We start from the raw sequence: 18,937 nt of genomic DNA on the forward strand, positions 1-18,937 counted from the left end.
TCCACAAACACTTAAAGGATTCCAAGATACAAATTTCTAATTTTTTTGCAAAATATAAGCAAAATAATTTGGACTCTGTGGTATGTCACAACACATTATGGACAATTATCTTGCTTACTTTTCTTGAAATTCAACCACATATACGAAGCCATGGATAAGCCTTAAAAAATGAAAAACTGAAAATAAGAAAAAAAATTTTATGTGGCGAGCAGCCTTCAGAAGAAAAAAGTGTGAAAAGAATAATGTTTTATAGATTCAAAAACTTATAATGACATGTTATAATAACAAAGCAAATACAAAACAGTAGTTTTCTACCATATGTAAACAAAAGCTTCCAGGGAAATCTTGATCACCACAATCATCTCCCTACAGTTTACCAGACTGTCTACTACTAAGAGATCCAAGATCAAAAAATATAAACAAATAAATGAGCTTTTCAAAGAGAAAATCCAAAAGATTCTAATTCTAGGAAGTAAATTGTACACATCAAAAATTTTGTTTCTGACTTCTGGCATTCAGAAGAATTTATATATTTGAAGTAAGAAATGTATTGATTTACTCAATGAATAAAGAAGTGTTTCTTTGAAGGTTTTCAAAATACTGTGGTCAGGCAGAATTTTAAGAGGTCTTTTCTTTTTTTTTTAAAAGCAATCTGAAGAGTTCTAAAAGCTCATCTCTAGAAACAGAAACTACATTACCTAAAACCACTGTACATGTCAATGGGGTATTTTAACTAGTTATCAAAATACATTCAACCCTGGAATCATTGTTAAAAGAACTACATATAATACAGCAGAAAGAAGAAACAATTTGTACATAAAAAAACAAACTCTACTTTTCAACTTCTAGTTGTGCTTTTTCAGCTTGGCTTCTTAAATTTCGGCATTCCTGTTTTAACCTCTCCACCATTTCCTTCAATATTTGGTTTGAATTCAGCAACTCATTTTCTGACTTTGCCAGTGAGGTCACTTGGATCTGCAAACCATTGATTTGCTTAAAAGAAGAGAAACATAAACAAATGCAACAGACTATGAGAGATATAGAAGACACTAAGCATCTTCCCTCACAAATGTCCCACCCCACTGATGTGCCCTTTGGGATACCCTGGAACAAAATAATAAAAAGCAGCAGCATTAGGATCATTTCTTAATATAACCAGAGACTATAAACAAACTTATTCCTCAATCTGCAACTGAGTCCTCTCTCCTCTTGCCCAAATAAGCAGTCCAGAAGAGGTACTAGAAATGGGAAGAAGGGTCCTTAGAAAGAGAGCAGCGAGGTGAGCAAAGAGAATCCAAATATGAGTCTCCTAGCCTCCTAGGAAAGAACAGATTTTAAAAGGTGAGCTGGGAAAGCAGCTAAGAAAATCCATCTCATACTCCCACAAACCTTGTGATTAGCACTCCGTCAGGTAGTTCTGCTTTCTGAACAGTCAGAAATCATAAATACAGAAAGGCTCACTCTCACATTGTTTCTGAGTAGTTTTCAAGCATTCTATATATCATGTTGGGCAGAAGAAAGATGATTTGAGAAACCTAATGAATGGTAGGGACTCCATTGCCTCTAGAACCACTTATCAAACTATGAAATGTCACTCAGGCGTCTTTATCCCAGTTTTCTTTTATCTGGGAGTACTTTTTCTCATGAAAAGTAGTTGACTATCTAGTTACAAATTAACAGGCTAGGAGATTCACATCACTGCTCTTAAGTTCTATCCAAATAACACATTTGGGACATATTTATACCTACTTCTTGAAAAAGCCATTTTACCAATTAATAAACAAGTTCTCACTTTTCTTTCACTTTCTTCTACCTCTAAAAGCCATTCTCTGAGAGAAGTTAGGAGGCAGAGAGTTTAAGTGATTTCAGAGCAAAAGAAGCCATTATAAGACTCAAGAGTCAAAAGAAACCAGATTTGTTATGCAATAAAGAAGAAATAATTCCATTACTTTCTGATGGCAGCAAAGCCACCTACAGAATTATATAGGTACAAAAAGCAATCGTCAGAAAAATAAAAAGGTATGTCTCAGATTTCTATTTTAGAATGAATTTCTCCAGAAGAACTATTCAGTATTTTTAACTGCAGCTGTAAATATTAAATCTGTATTACAGATGGCTGAGCAAACAACCTTCAAAGAGCTTAGTACTTTTCCATATCTTCAGGATGACAGAAAGCCCAATGCCAATGAAACTAGATAACTTCTGAGTACTAAACATTATGCCCTCCTACTTCAGACTCAGAAACCATAACTATATATGCAAAGCATAAATCCTAAAAATGGAATTTTCACTCCTCATATGTTTTGCCCATATAAATCTTGCCTGAACCCAAACAATTTTAATTAAAATATGAATTTCCTTCCATAAATACAATTCTTTAGAATTCACAGGGATGTAATAAAAAAATAGCTCATGGAATAAGAAATGCAAAGTTACAAGTCAATCACACAAGTAACTCAAAACAGGGATGATCTTTCTAATTCATTTTTTAAATTCATAATATCAAAATATTGTCCTTTAAAATATAATTTTAAAAAACTGAACTTGGGACTTCTCTGATGATCCTGTGGTTAATAATATAACTGTCAATGCAGGGCACAAGGGTTCAATCCCTGGTCCCAGGAAGATTCCACATGCCATGTGGCAACTAAACCCACGTGCCACAAGTGCTAACCCACACACCACAACTACTAAAGCCCAAGCACCCTAGGGCCCATGCTCCACAATAAGAGAAGCCACAGTAGTGAGAAGCCTGCACATCACAACCAGAAAGCAGCCCCCGCTCACTGCAACTAGAAAGACTGTGTGAAGCAACGAAGACTCCGCACAGCCATAAGTAAATAAATAGTAATAAAAAACTGATCATGGGCCACAGCATATAAATATTTTAAGAAAAATAGCAATTAGCAAAAGAAACTTAATAAACTAGAGCTTAAAGAGGTTTAAACACTTTATCTTTACATATCAACCTCATCAACTCATTATCAATTCAAATATTTTCAGAATTCTTATATATAAAATTCCAATAGATTCAAAACACAGATTTAAAGAAGCACTTAAAAAAATAAAAGCAATATGTTTGCTAAAATAATACCTGTTTCAGGTCAGAATTTTCTTTTTTTTCTTTTTCTGCATTTTCAATATCCACAATTTGTTGTTGAAGTTTTAACCTAAAAGTCATAACCCAACAAAAGATATTATTAAAAATCCATAGTTCATATATTTCACTAGTTAGACAATCATCTTATTGAGTGCTCATATTGACACATGGCATTGTCTTTATGCAAAGTGGTAGATTCAAAGGCAAAGATTTTGACTTCAGGCAACCAAGTTGTGTTCATATATAAATAAAATGTAACAAATTTCTACTTCTGCTATGAAAAAATCTATAAGCTATGGGCACAGAGAAGATAAAAAATCAACCCTATCTAGATGGATGAGAGATCTAACTCTGATGGGTAGGGTTCTGACAAACACAGGGAACAGCCTGAACAAAAGGCTTTGGTGGAGGACAGCACAATGGGTTAGTAAGGCGAGATAAAGCAGTCCAGTTCAGGAGGAGCCATCTTACAGGCAGGCAGTGCTTCACAATTTACAACATGCTTTCAGATATACTGCTTCTTCATTTTCATTCCACTAGGTTATACATCTTCTAAATGTATCTTTAAAGCCTACCATGACGTCCAGAGTGTAACAGACAACCTTTAATTAAAGTTGGCCAGTTTAGTAATTTCTCACAATAGTTCTATGGAAGTATCAAGAGTCATCTTTATAATTCCAAATAATACGGAAAGAAAGACTGAGGCTTAGCTAAGTCAGGCCCAAATCACATGGCTAGCAAGTAGCCAAATTAAGATGGACAAAGGTCTTTTCATACCTAAGTATTCCTGTGTCCCACTTCATTATGCCACAATTATACTGATTTTAAATCCAGAACTTAAAAGAAAACTATCTAGTACAAGACAACATACTATGTTCTGTAAAATATATTGAGTTTTCATCCCTGAGATGAAAGAACACTTATACAATTTGTGTCCTCTTCAAAAGGAATGATACATTCTCAGCCAAAACCTTAAAAACACAGTGCATCCCTGGTGACCAAAGGACTAACCTCATGAGAAAGACTTTACACTAATTAGCTTTGACAGGATAAGCTCTCAACCCTCCCTTTTAAAAATCCTTCAAACACTTACCTCAAATATAATTTGTTTGGCACGTACTCTTTATAGTTTAGCATTAATAGCATGCCTTTTCAACCTAATTAAAACTGCTTCTTGGGAAGACAACATTCTCAAGGGCCTAGAGCTGTGCTTTAAACACTAATAAAGATTCAGTAAGTATTTGCTGATGGACTAAATGAACCAACTCAAATCTTGGATTAGACATCTGGTTGGACAATATGACATGGAAAAAACCGTAAAATACACTGCTCCTGAGATAGGTACACACAAAGCCAGAAATAACCGCTCTAAAGGAAGAGAGCCAGTCTTGCTCTGCCTGTGCTCCTCTGACAGGACCAGTCACACGCTGATTCTGTAAGTCGAGCTCTACGTGACGCTCTCAAACCCGTGCACTTTCCCCTTAAATGTTTATGGTGTTCTTAACTTGGCACCTTTAGGTTACTGAGTTAATAAAGGCTTCTTTCTACGTAACCATGAAGATGAAAACAGGAGAAAACACTGTGGGTCCTTGCTCAGGTCCAGAGTTAAAGTGAGGCTTCAAATATATCTTGGCTCTTGTCAAGATTTTGGATACGCCTGGTAAATCAGTTAAGAAACAAGACCCAGTTATGAAAGCATTAGTGAACACTTTCTAAATAAATTATGTAGACATGAAGAGAAACAAAAATGCCCTACATACAAAAATCGAAGCCCAAGAAACCAAAAAATGACAGAGTATCTGACAATCATTAAACATGAAAGAGGTAAGAATATCATTTCAGTAGGCTATAAAAGATGATCTACATAATTCTCTTCAGTTCACTTTGCTAAAGCAGCTCTGGGTTAGAATTCACAACTGACTGGAGATTTGTATTTCTTTAAGGAGAAAATTGGTCCTTGATTTAAGATCATTATAGTTAGGATTCTAAGGGATATTTAAATTTAACAAAAAATAACCTTAACAGGGATAAATTCAATGGTCTTAAATTTCGGTAACAGTAAGAGTTCAAAACATGTAGATATTATTTTGAAAAAGTGCTAAAGATGGTTAGAAAGTTTTGAATAGTCAAAGGGTATCACAAGCCAAAAGAAAACAAGTTTTAAAAGTACAAAGTACAGAAGAAAGTACAATTAATTTTCATAAAAGGATTACTAAAGACTACATAAGAGAAATGCAATCTGAACTGAATCTTTCAGGCAAAGTAAGAGTCTGAGGAGAAGGCAGAGGTGAAGAAGAGGGTAACTGCTGAAGCAAGACTCCAGAGGAAATAAAGGGGTTGGATGAAAAGCACTACTTACTTTGGATATAAAGGGAGAAAAGAATCTTAATAGAAAGGGAGGAAAGGATGGATAAAGATACAAGAATTCTCACATAGTAGGAAGTGGGAGAAATTCATATCCAGGATCCTTTGCTCAGGTACAAGTAAGGGCATGGTGGAACAGTGGACACAGTTTCCAAGCTGCATGGCAGCAGGGGAACCAGCCTAAGAGACTGGAGGAATTTTTTTTTAAGTACAAGAACTATCAGTTTCATTATCTTCAGTGAAAATAGGGTAGAAAGAGAAAATAAAAATAAGTGTCTGAAATGACTGGCTCTAAGAGATGACAAGGTCTCCAAACCACGGCTAAGCCAAAGGGCTTAGAATAAAGATGAAGAATGCCAGAATTAAGATAAAATAAACAAATGGCTAAGGTGTTAGAAGAGTCAAGAATATGAATAGTATGGTCAATAAGAATGATGGGAAAGGAACAGAAAATAAAGAAAAACTGAAACAGAAGTGAAAGTCCTCAGGGACCATTGGGGAATATTCTGTATGTCAGTAACTGGTCGGAAAAAAGACAGGCATAAGATGGATGCAAGGAACATCAAAGGAAAGGCCATTTTAACCAAAGTTAGTCAAACAATTGCAGGCGGATTCTTTACCAGCAAAGCCAGAAAGCTGAGCGCCAAAGAACTGATGCTTTTGAACTGTGGTGTTGGAGAAGACTCTTGAGAGTCCCTTGGACTGCAAGGAGATCAAACCAGTCAATCCTAAAGAAAATCAGTCCTGAATATTCATTGGAAGGACTGATGTTGGAAGCTGAAACTCTACCTGATGCGAAGAACTGACTCACTGGAAAAGACCCTGATGCTGGGAAAGATTGAGGGCAGGAGAAGGGGACGACAGAGGATGAGATGGTTGGATGGCATCGTTGACTCAATGGACATAAGTTTGAGCAAGCTCTGAGAGTTGGTGATGGACAGGGAAGCCTGGTGTGCTGCAGTCCATGGGGGTCGCAAAGAGTCAGACACAACTGAGGAACTGAACTGAACCGAACTGACTCAAACAATGGTCTGAAAGCAAGAGTGGGATTCACAAACAGTGATTTCTCTTCTTGGTCCCTAGTTGTAGGAGAGAAGATGGAGAAATAATTTCACTTAAAAATGTTGCCAGGCAATATACCATCAGGACAAAGTTATCAGTGAGGGGGGTGTTTTAAAATTGTGGAGACTATAAAAAAATTTATTGGTAATGGGACAGATTTCAGAGGCTACAGCAAAAATTGTTAATGGACTGCTGATGGGGAGAAGTTGAAAGGTAAAGGGTAAGTTGAGGAATGAGAAACTATGATATCACATACTTTACACTTTGAAAGCAATTATGAAAATAATGAAACTATATTTGGTAGGCAGACTGGAAGACCAAAGTACAACATAGTATGTAGCTGCAGAAAAGTTCAATGGGAAACATTTGGAGTAACAGTGAGATGGAGCTGTTCTAAGTTCTCTTCAAAGTTCTCTTGTGCTGACTACTGCCTAAGTTTTCTATGACAGGCAGCTGATGTATGTCATTTCAACATTCAATAACTATTTACAGAGTACCTACAAACACAGAACCCAGTCCTAAGTGTTGCAGATACACCAGAGAATAACAGACAAAATCCTGTCTTTAAGGAACTTACAGTCCAACAGCACTGTCTGATAGCTTTCTTTAATGATGGAAATGTTCTATAATTTGCACATCCAATATGATAGTGCCTAGCTACATGTGGCTACTGTACATTTGAGATGTGGCTAGTATGACTGAGAAACTAGACTTTAAACTCTTGGCTTCATTTGATGTTAGTCTCAACTACCAAGGGAAAGCACAAGAAGTTGTATTTGTGATTTCTCTATTGTCTAAGATCCTTAGAACCAGTTTTTTGAAAGGCAGTTTTTCCTAAAAGCCAAGGTTCTTGCCCTGAGTGATGGAAATCGTCTCTGGTCATTATTAGCAAAGAAACAAGGACCTTCCTGGGAAAATACATGAGACTCTATGAATAGCCAGGGAACTAGAGAGCCAGAACCAGGCTAGAGTAATTGGCCTGAATTACAAGCAAGGGCATGTCACACAAACTGTCTGGTCTGTCAAAAGCTGCCACATATTTTTCCATCCCTTATTTTGTTGTTCAAATTCTGTAAAAGAACTTGTTCAACTGGCCAAGTCTAAGTCTCCTGATACCTACTAAGATGATATGCAACAGATAATTCATCTCAAGATACAGTATAATAAGTAGAAAGGAAGATACATTAGGAGAGAGTTTTTAAAAATGTTTCTAAAAAACTTAAGAAAAAAATCAGAAAGCCACAAACAGAAAAATACAGCTTTGGCTTTAAACTGCAAAAATTTTAAATGATCAAGTCCTCTTTCTCTCAGTTAGTTACTGATGCTATTTCTCTAAGGCACCTCTTCCCACTTGTGGTAACAAATTGCACTTTACCACCTGTCCGTCTACATACCCCCACCATGCCTATGCACTCAGAAACAGGCAATAAAACTTCGGCAGAGTCAGAGTGCCCTATCCCTCTGGCCACAGTGCTGGGCCCAGGGACAGGCATATGAACCATACACAAAGTCTTTCCAGATTTTCCTAATTTGAATCATCAAGTGCGAACTCTGTCTCTAATCTCTAAAGACAGTCTTGTCCTCACAGAGAAAGCAGCAGAAGAGCAGCAGATACAGGAGTTAGGAAAGAAGAGAGGAGGCAGGTGAAAGGAGGGAAGAAATCACTCTGATCTGGCACGTTTGAGTTCCTGGATCCAGCTGTCCAGCTGTCCTGTCCACAATATATCTCAGCCAATAAAGTACCCGCCACCCCGCCACCACTTTTTGTTATGCCAAGTTAGCTGAAGCTGGGTTACTGTCATAACCAAAAGTTGGCTGGGTATGCTAGCTTATTTAAAATAGTGTAATTTTAGCATGTTTTTAATTTACAGGTAACTTTATAAATTTTACAAATTTGTGGGGGGTATAGCCTTTTGAAATACAGAATATTAATTAGAGTAATCATTTTATTATTTAGGCTAGTGATGAAGAAACCATGTTAATGAAGACAAGAAACTGGAATGTAATTATTAGTTGAAAGCATCTGCCAAAGTGATTAATCCCCACTGTGTAAATAAATGGATACTTCTACTTTATATGCTTTAGACTTTCTGTAACCTTAGCAAAACCTTTTTCTCCACAGGTAGTCTCTTTCTGACCTACCACAAATTCTAAGTAAGACAAGTCACAATGATGATTGTTTTATTAACTGGTCAAAATAGACCTGGTTGATATAGCTAGACTTAATAAATCAGAAGAGCAGAATTGCCATGGGAAAAACACAATTGTTGACTATTAAAAAATGCACAAATTTTGTGAATTAACCCTTCTGCTAATTAATATATTTTAAGTTGATTAGTAGGTCCTTATTTTAATAAATTAGGGTCCATTAGACATTATAAATGGCCTGGAGAAACTGAAGAGGAATCAAAAATTGATCAAAGCAGCTAATATAAAATCATTTATATTTAAAAAATACAGGAATGAAAGCTGCTTTATATAGCATAAAAAAATAAGGGTCAAGTTCATTACTGTCTTCAAGTGATGATTGCTGCACATTTTATCACTATAGCAACAGAAGCCCAAACCAGGAGAAACAGGCTTAAATTTTAACAGAAAGGATTCTAATTGGCCAAACGGTGGGACCATAATAAGGTAAAACATTAGAGTGAGTTTTCTGGGATGAGGGCGGGCCCCTCTCTCTCCTTTCTGGAGACTGTCAAGAAGAGATTTAAAAAAGAGCCAAACTGTCCTGATTCATTAAAAAAATATGTACCCACATAAAAGCAAAGAGTAGCATAAGATTGGCTCTCAAAATCCCTAACAGATTTATGATCCTAGAATTGTCATAGCTAACATTTAAATTAATAGCTCATAAAACCTGACATTTGTAAATAATACATATATCTTTGCCTGAGGTGATTCTTTCCCGGGTAATGAAAATTTAAAACTGTGTCCCAAAACATAACCTACAGCTTAATGAACATGATTTAAAAAAACAAAAAACAAAAACTCTCAACTGTAACCTATATAATTAGAAAGTCATTAAGATTTCAGAATTTAAAAAAGCAGATATAGGGGACTTCTAGGTAGCAAAAGATAACAGTAAATGCCTAGTTCTATGTTATATATATATATATACATATATATATATATATATGTCCTTAAAAAAATACAGAAAACCAAGATCAAATAAAGCCACACAAAATCACATCTTTCACATAAATGGAAGACAGAAAACGCCCAAACTTCAAAATACCTCTAACGAAAAAGAGGAAGATAAGTCTGAATCTCAACAAGTGATCTCTTACGCTCCTCCTGCATGTGTGCTCACTGCATGTGAACAGGCTTAACTCATCCATTAAAACAAAAAGGTCTCTAGTTTGGATACAAAGCAAGACCCAGCTGTCTGCTACACATAAAAGACACATTTAAAAAGACAGACTAACAGTAAGTATATCAGGCAAATGGAAGCAATAAGAAAACAGGAGTAATAATAATATCAAAGTGAAATTCAAGCCAAAAAAAAAAGACAAAAAGAAAGTGCTTTTAAATGCTAACAGCCACAATTCATAAGTGTAACTGTTATAATTATTTATATACCAAATAATATAGCAATCACCTATGGAGAAAAAAATTACAAGAAATGTAAGGAGTCATAGTTCTATATAGAAGCACATTAAACAATAGGAGACTTTAATATATAACTCTTTGTACAAGACAAATGAACAAAAAATAAAAGTATGGAGAAGAACACCACAGTTAATAAGGTAGACCTTATGGATGTATATACTAAATTTTATACTCTTATAACTAAGCACTTTCTTTACTAGTCCTTATGTAACACTCACAAAATTGATCATGTATTACAGGTCTAAGACTGGGAGAAGGCAAGAGAGGTGTCCAGGGTAAAAAATTTAAGGAGACTCAGTCCAGATTTCCTGCAAGTCCAATGTCAACACATAAGAGTACCTCCTTAAATTTCTGCACCCTGATTGCCTCACTGGCTTTACCCTAGTCCTGGCCTTGATATATTAGGTCACAAAGAAAACATCAGTATGTCCTATAAAGCAGAAATAACAGATAAATTACTCTCTGATCACAATGCAATAAAACTAAAATTTAACAATAAGCAAATAAGGCCTATCACCTGGAAATTTAAAAAAGCTTCAATAACTTACATGTGATTTTACTGGAGACAGGGCATTTAAAGAGGTAACAAAGGTTAAATAAAGTTATATGAGTGGGTCCTAATCCTAAGGCTGGTGTCCTTATAAGAAGAGGAAGGAGGTACGAGGGATACATAAGTACAGAGGAAAGGCCCCATGAGGGCACAGTAAAAATGCAACCACTCAAGTCAAGGAGAGAGGCCTCAGGGGAAACTCAACCTGCTAATACATAGGGATCTCAGGCTTCTAACCTCCAGAACTAGAAGAAAATAAATTTCCATTGTTTAAACTACCCCTGTCTGCAGTATTTTGTTATGTATGGCAGCCCTAGAAAACTATTCATTTCACCTTCTGTTAAACAACCACACCTTCTATTAACACATTTTCTTAATTCCTAGGTAAAAAGATGCAAATTAAAATTAGAGAATTTCTAAAAAATAATGATAATTAAAACACTACATATCATAATCTCTATGATACATTTAAAGCAGTAATAAGAAAATTCTCAGCACGACACTTTTACCAATACAAATGAAAGAATGAACATTAGGTGAAGTAAATATCCAACTTAAAAAATAACCCAAAAAATTAAGAAATAAACTAAAAGAAAGTACAAGGTACACAACATGATGTTAGAAAATGAAGAACCCACAAAGCAGCTAGTAGACAATACATGACTTTAGTAAGGTCACAGAATTCAAGACCAACACATAAAGTCAACTATATTTCTAACTATGAGTGTGTTTTTTTCTTTTTTGGAGGGGCTTCCCTGATAGCTCAGTTGGTAAAGAATCTGCTTGCAATGCAGGAGACCTTGGATGTTAGCAATAAACAATTAGGAAGTAAAAAATTTTTTAAATAACTGTTCATAATCACATAAAATGCTTAGAATTAAAATTAATACAATATTAGCTTGATATATACAATGAACACTACAAAACTTTGATGACAATAATTAAAGATGACCCAAATATAATACAAATGCTTTCAGAGTAGAATCAGTGGTAAAGAATCTGCCTGTAAGGTAGGAGATGCAGGTTCAATTCCTGGGTAGAGAAAATCCCATGGAGAAGGAAATGGTAACCCACTCCAGTATTCTTGCCTGGGAAATCCCATGGACAAAGGAGCCAGGTAGGCTACAGTCCAAAGGATTGCAAAGGGCTGGACACAACTGAGTGACTAAGCATGCATACAAGCACGGTGCCAGGCACTGATCCAAAAGCTGAAAAGAAACTGTAGGCCTAAACCAGGACTTGTACCCTGGTTATACTGATCCTTCCACTTATCATTCCCATTTCACCACCACTCCACTAGGTATTGAACTTGTCCTCTTCAGGACAGAGAGTATATCTTAGTTATCTCATTCTCCTGAATGCCCAGTATCTAGAATTGAGCTTGGCACATAGTATATGCTCAACAAATGTTTGTTGAATGAAAAACTTCTGACTTCCAGTCCAGTGTTCTCTGGGCTTCCCTGGTGGCACTAGTAGTAAAGAATCCGCCTGCCAATGCAGAAGACACAAGCAATGTGGGGTTCAATCCCTAGGTCGAGACGATCCCCTGGAGAGGGGAATGGTAACTCACATGAGTATTCTCACCTGGGAAATCCCATGGACAGAGGAGCCTGGCGGGCTACAGTCCATGGGGCCACAAAGAGTTGGACACAATTGAAGCAACTTAGAACACAAATACAGTACATGGAGAGATAAGCCATATTCATTGACTGGACAGACTTGAGATGACAACTCTTCTTAAACTGAGCTACAGATTCAATGCAATGCCAATCAAAATCTTAACAAGTCTTTGTGATAAACTGATTTCCAAATTTAAGTGGAAAGGCAAAGGACCCAGGGAAGCCAAAACAATCTTGCACAAAAAGAACAAGGTAGAAGATATGCATTACCTGAATCAAACTTATTATGAAACTACAGTAGTCAAGAGAGTGATACTGGTGTCAAGACAGACATACAGATCAATGGAATAGAACAGAGCAGAATGCAGACACACACATATATAAGGCCAACTGATTTTCAACAAAGTTATCAAAATAATTCAAATATATAAGAGATCTGGGCAAAGATTATATGGGAATACTCTGTACTAGTTTTACAATGCTTTGTTAGCTATGAAATTATTTCAAAATAAAGTTTAAAAAATATATGCATATATAACCTAATACTCTGTAGTTCCCTTCTGGCCGACTCTTCTGCCATCTGTGAAGATCGCAATTTCTCTTCACACTGATCCTTTTCAGACTGCCTCCAGACATCATGTTCCACTTTCATTTTCTCTAAATCCGCTAATCTGCTCTCAAGTTCTAGCCTAAAACAACAAATGATAATTACATTACAAGAACTACAATAAGCATGATATGACAGCAAAATGTTTTCATCTGCAAGGAGAATTAACACAAAATAAGGTAATTAATTACTTACTTTTCATCTTGTAATTCCACAAGTTTTTGATAACCTTCTTCTTTGGCAGCTTGTACTTTACGTATTAATTCACGGTCCTTTTCTACTAAGAGCGCTTTGTGGTGTTCAACAGCTGATTTGAGAATTTCATTGTCTGACTGTAATCCTAGTATTTTTTAAAGAAGAACACTCTACTATATTCAATGTTATTAAAAAGAAAAATTGTAATTAAGAGCAAATATTCATAAGTCAGTAAGACAAAAGAACATAGAAAGTCTCTCCTGATACATATATCAAAGATCTTTACATTTGTTGACAAGTTATTCTTAATGAAAAAGACTACTACTCAGGCTTCATTTGTCATTTTATTAAGCATGCACACAAAAAAACCTTAATAAACGGTATATACATTTACTCATTTGGATCTTGATAGCTGGGGACATCGACCTGGGTTATATCAAAAGAGGTTTAAATACTTTTAAAAGGGTTCTGTAATCTAAATCCCACAGAAAGCTAGATGGGAAGCAGAGTGAATAAAATCAAAACCTATTAGAACTGTTAGATTTCTAATGTAAATTGGAAGCTTTCAAGTGTGTCCAATGAATTCACAAATTTTCCTTGTAATGAAATGACAAGTATTTTGTATATGGAATAATTAAAACAAATTCATATCTAACTCAAAGTTTAAAAAAATGCAAAGCTGGCTCTCAAACTCTAAGTTCCAAAGAAAATTTGCTCCCTAACACTATGAAAATCCATGAGCCACTATCAAGCAGAAATTAATAATGAAAACAGTCATTCATCATAAGCTCTGTTTGAAACTGGAGTCTAGTTCAACTAAAGACCAATGTGATGACAGCTGCAGGTCCAGGCAGCTTATTTAAATACTTAAGAAAAGTCAGGAACAATATAAATTCTGAGAAATCTTGATGATAAGGACATTCTAAGGCTAAATTGGAGTTTAAAAATAAGCTGAGGCTGAACTAGACCCAACAACTGGCCTACCATCTACCTAAAAAAAAAAATTTTTGACTTAAAAATTGGGCCTGAAACCCACCTACGTTCCTTACATTCTTTAGAATTAAAATGATCTGAGACTAATAATCATATGATCTAAAGAGATTTTTAAGTTATAAACACTGGAAATATGGAATCCTATCCATAAAGTTTCACTTACTTTATGTATTAATCAAATAACTATGATATAACCATAAGATTGATTTTTTAAGTTACATCACAGAATGAACATTTAACACACAAACAAAAACAATACATATGTGCTCTAAAATTAAAATTCAATTAATCTTAAAATTGGAAATAAAAATTCAGCTTGATCTATTTTAGTAATCTGAATTTATATGTGACAATAACAGTAAAAAGCACGGGAAATCATATATTACCATCCAGTTCACTTTGAATTTTACTCCTTTCTCTTTCTAGCTCACTCTTAGCTCTTGCTGCCTCCAGTTTGATGTCTGTTATTTCTAGTTTGTTTGAATGCTTAAGCTCCTTTACCTGTTGATAATCAGAAATTGAAATTACCATTGGTCATTTTCTTACCACTAAGTGCTAACCCAAAAACATTAGGAGAAATGAGAAAAACCTTTCGTAGCAGAGTACAGAGTGTAGGCACCTTCCAGGAGGGAAGATGCTTCAGTGCCTAAAACAGTACTTGGCACTGAGAAAACAGTCTGCTTCTAATAGAACTGAGTCATTTCTTTAAGCAGCTGGATGGGGTCATCTGGCTTAATCTGGTCTTTAAAAGTTTAACTGCAAGTACCTAAAATCTAACAATCAATGACTGAAACATCTTCAGGGAAGAAATATTGATGTCTTCTTCCAAAAAAGAGTGCTGGTGACAAGAAGGCATTTTAGGTATAAGACACAGCATAGAAAATATTATAAAAGTAGAATATCAACAGTCTGCTCGGAAAACAACAACCAACTTGTTACAGATAGAGCATAGGAAGGTGTGAAATCTATCAGGGAATAAACCTATATGCCATACAAAAGGACTGTTTATCCTGTTAGCTGCTAAAGGTGATATAATCAACTTTATTTCCGAAAGTTAACTCTAAGTGTGTTGGATCAAGAAACTGAAAAGAAAAAAAATAGAAACTGAAAAGAAAGGAACCAATTAAGAGGCAAAGGACAGACAAAGTGGACAAGAAAGAATAATCCACTGAATTTGGTGACTAAATTGTGTGTGCGTGTGTGTGTGCGTGTATACAGGTTGGTTAGTAGGTTAAACAAGTACAAAACGTATAAATCTAATTTAAACCTTTACTGCCAAGGTCAATGTAACTAATATTTTCTATACAGTTAACCAACACAGCCTTTTCTCTGAGACATTCCTTTTGAATGTTGAATGATTATAGTTCATAAGTAGTATTCCTTTGTTTATTCAATAAATATTTATTGAGCGCCTATTACATGCCCAAGCACTGTCTGAGAAGCTTGGGGATATAGCAGCAACGAAGAAAGTTTTGTCTCTCTAATCATCTGCAACTACTCTCTTAAGTTTCCATATTCCTACCCTTTGGTGAGCTGTTTCCAAAATTAGGTACAGTACTATATTGAGGATTTAACCAATATAGACATAAAGGTTAGATAAGCCTGCATTCTCACATATTATACTATTGTATAAAACTATTAAATCAGAGGAGAAACATCACAAATATATAAAGGCAAACACATAAAATATAAGATGGTGGTAATAGGAGGATACAGGATAATTTACTTGAGTGCAATAAAAGTCTATAAAAACTAGAGATGGGAGTTAGAAATAAATCAGGAAGAGGTCCTACAGCCAAAGAGGGCAAAGATGAGAAACAGAAGTATCTTACTGGAAAAGACTCCATCTATGAAAGGTCTTGGAACCATAACAGGGTTTCGTGCAAAATCTTCACTTTGAAAGGAAACAAATAAACCACACTAAGACACAACCCTCCAAATTAACCCGTAGATTTGCAAGTGACACTACACAAAATGAATACCTTGTGCTGACATCAGATTTGCATTTTTAAATCTTCCTGAAGTTCTTTTCTATGTGAGCAACTCTCAAAGAACAATATTTACAAAGCAGTTTTTAAATGCTTTCAGAGCAGCTAAAAAATTGTATTCATTTTAAAATTCAAACTTGCTATAGATTGGGTTTTTATAATTTCATGGATAGAATTCATAAATGCTTTAAAATTTAAATACAGCTATAATGAAAGTCCAATTTGTTTGACAAATGTAATCATAACCTGCTATTATACACTAACTGCAGAAGGTTAAGAATGACATACAGTTCATTAGCAAACCACATTGTAGCTGCTTTATAGATGAGGTAGAAAATCAGAGCCATGTTTTTTTGCAGAATCTTTCATTTTAATGAGAAGAACTACAAAATATATAAAATCATATTTTTAATTCATTCATTCTGAGATTTACTAAAATGAGAAAGTATTTTTCAATTAATCTATAATCAATGAAACTGAATAAACACTCAGTTCAGTTCAGTCACTCAGTCATGTCCAACTCTTTGTGACCCCATGAACCACAGCATGCCAGGCCTCCCTGTCTATCACCAACTCCCGGAGTCCACCCACACCCATGTCCACTGAGTCGGTGATGCCATCCAACTATCTCATCCTCTGTCATCCCCTTCTCCTCCTGCCCTCAATCTTTCCCAGCATCAAGGTCTTTTCAAATGAATCTGCTCTTCGCATCAGGTGGCCCAAGTACTGGAGTTTCAGCTTCAACATCAGACAGGACATTATCTTCAGACTACTACTATTATTAAACTAGTGGTATATGCCCAAGCAACAGGCATTCAGATTTATCTAAGGACCCTGATGAGTTTGTTTTCCTTTAGTGTCACATTTCCAAAATCCTAAAATGACTGCACTCATACTAACAGTTAATTAACTTCCTAAAAGATATTAAAAGGAATTATTTTATTAAAAATGGAAAAACTTGTATGAATATTAATTACTGAGATATGGCAAATGAAAGTACTTTCTATGAGTAATATGAACTAAATTTCAAATAGCTATAATAGTTTCTTTCTGCCTCTAGATTCCTAGGTTTTAACTTTTATAGTCAAACATCAAAAAACCCTAGGAAAAGCAGGAATCTTTTCTTAAATAAAATATACAATGTTAAAACACTGCACATAATTTGAAAAGATTTACAGTCTTCTTAACTTCCCAGGGCCAAGCTACCCTGTTTGTTTTTTCCACAATGTGTTTTCCATGTAGATTCTAGTCTCTGTGAATTTGCTTTATGCTTTTGACACAACAGAAGTATTAATACTCAGAAAATATCAGCTAGTATTAATAAAACTTTAAGAAGTATAACAAAGTAGCAAGAATAGGCATTTTATAAGGGTTCAGAATCTTAAATTACACACACACACAAGAAAACAATATGCGTAAGCAAGAAATTCAAATATAGTAAAAAAAAAAAATGTATTAATCAAGAAGCTCTTCAGCTAAATTCCAAAGAGATAGTATTCAAACTGATCTTTTTCAAAGGTCAGAGATGGAATGACCTTATTAACTTACATAATAACTCTGTGGGATGACTTCCTTAAAACTGTACATTTTATTGGAGTCCTAAAGCTCAAACACCTCAAGACGTAACAGAAGAATTTATCTAACTGAATATAAAATATTTTTAAGGTCATTATTTCTAGGCCATCTTTGGTAATACTTTTTAATCCAAGACATTGATAGTTACATGACATAACTTTGTTCAAAACCTAACAAACATTTACAAATCTGAATAATTTAGACAAAACCACCCCAGGTGTTCCTTTGCATTGAAAACAACCATTTGTGAGAACTGCAAAATGTTGATGAAAATTTCAAGTTGCAAAGAAAACTGTGACAATGCTTAAAACATTATTTTAAAATTTATCCTTCCAACAAAATATTTTTATAATGCAAGATCTCAAATGAAAACTTGATTTGTCTAAAGTTGATGGGTGGTTCATAAAAGACCATTTATATGCAAAATAATGCAAATGTACCTTTAACAAAACAGGCAACTCTTAGCAACCTATGTTAATAAACATACAGTGTGAAAGTGGAAAATACATGTATTTGCCACAGAAAAAACTGGGTAGACTATCTTCCAAGGATGGCATTTAATATATCTAATATTATGGTTTTGGCCTTTCAGACACAGAAATCCAATTTTGTGACTACACTTAAAGACAACTCTCAAGGTCAGAGAGAGATTACTAAAGTTTACAAAGTTCATACTACTGAAGTTTACAAAAAGTGATCTATAAAACCAGAAAGTCAGTTTATTAATCATGGGAAAAAAGTGTAATGGAAACTACAATATTCTAACCCTGAAGGACCAGTGCATTCTCTCCCTGTACAAAAAAATTTCAGAGAAAGCTGCTTAGGATAATGCAATCAGAACAAAAGGAATGGGAGGAATTGATTATTTCATAGCCACAACTTAAAACACATTGAGGTATTCCTTTCCACAGTAAGAATAATCTCTTCGGTGGGAACAGAATACTCACACTCTGCCAACTAAAACTATCTCTTTCCTCTGTCATAAACACTGTTTGACTCTGGACAAGGAATTTATGATGAATACATCACTCCTCTAGATAAGTCCACATATTTCTACCAGACTATGGTAAATTCCCTATGGTCTGGAAACCGTTTTTAAGGTGATTTTACATTACTCGAATATAAACATAATACATGATCTCATTAACAGAAATCAGTTTTTTATTTTCAAGTTCTTAGAGCTGCCCCAAGTACTACTAATATAGGTATAGTCAGGTGATTATATATTAGTCTTATGCTAAGTGCTTTATATCTAAGTGTGGAATATCTCAT

At 35.0% G+C, this 18,937-nt stretch overlaps 1 protein-coding gene across 8 annotated transcripts in view; it reads right to left on the bottom strand.

Moving 5' to 3' along the window:
- Positions 1-18,937, bottom strand: part of CEP83 (centrosomal protein 83) — a 140,822-nt gene that overhangs the window by 31,369 nt on the left and 90,516 nt on the right. For all 8 annotated transcript variants that reach the window (XR_011483205.1, XR_011483204.1, XR_011483203.1 and 5 more), the window contains 5 exons: positions 14,489-14,603; positions 13,110-13,254; positions 12,847-12,996; positions 3,095-3,170; positions 836-993 (listed from right to left, as the gene is read on the bottom strand). Coding sequence is in view for 2 of the 8 variants with exons in the window: in XM_070454330.1 (XP_070310431.1) it covers positions 836-993; positions 3,095-3,170; positions 12,847-12,996; positions 13,110-13,254; positions 14,489-14,603 (644 nt within the window). In the remaining 6 variants the exon portion in view is untranslated. The remainder of the gene's footprint in view (positions 1-835; positions 994-3,094; positions 3,171-12,846; positions 12,997-13,109; positions 13,255-14,488; positions 14,604-18,937) is intronic.

The sequence above is a fragment of the Odocoileus virginianus genome, chromosome 24 (assembly GCF_023699985.2).
Source record: "Odocoileus virginianus isolate 20LAN1187 ecotype Illinois chromosome 24, Ovbor_1.2, whole genome shotgun sequence".
Lineage (NCBI taxonomy): Eukaryota > Metazoa > Chordata > Mammalia > Artiodactyla > Cervidae > Odocoileus > Odocoileus virginianus.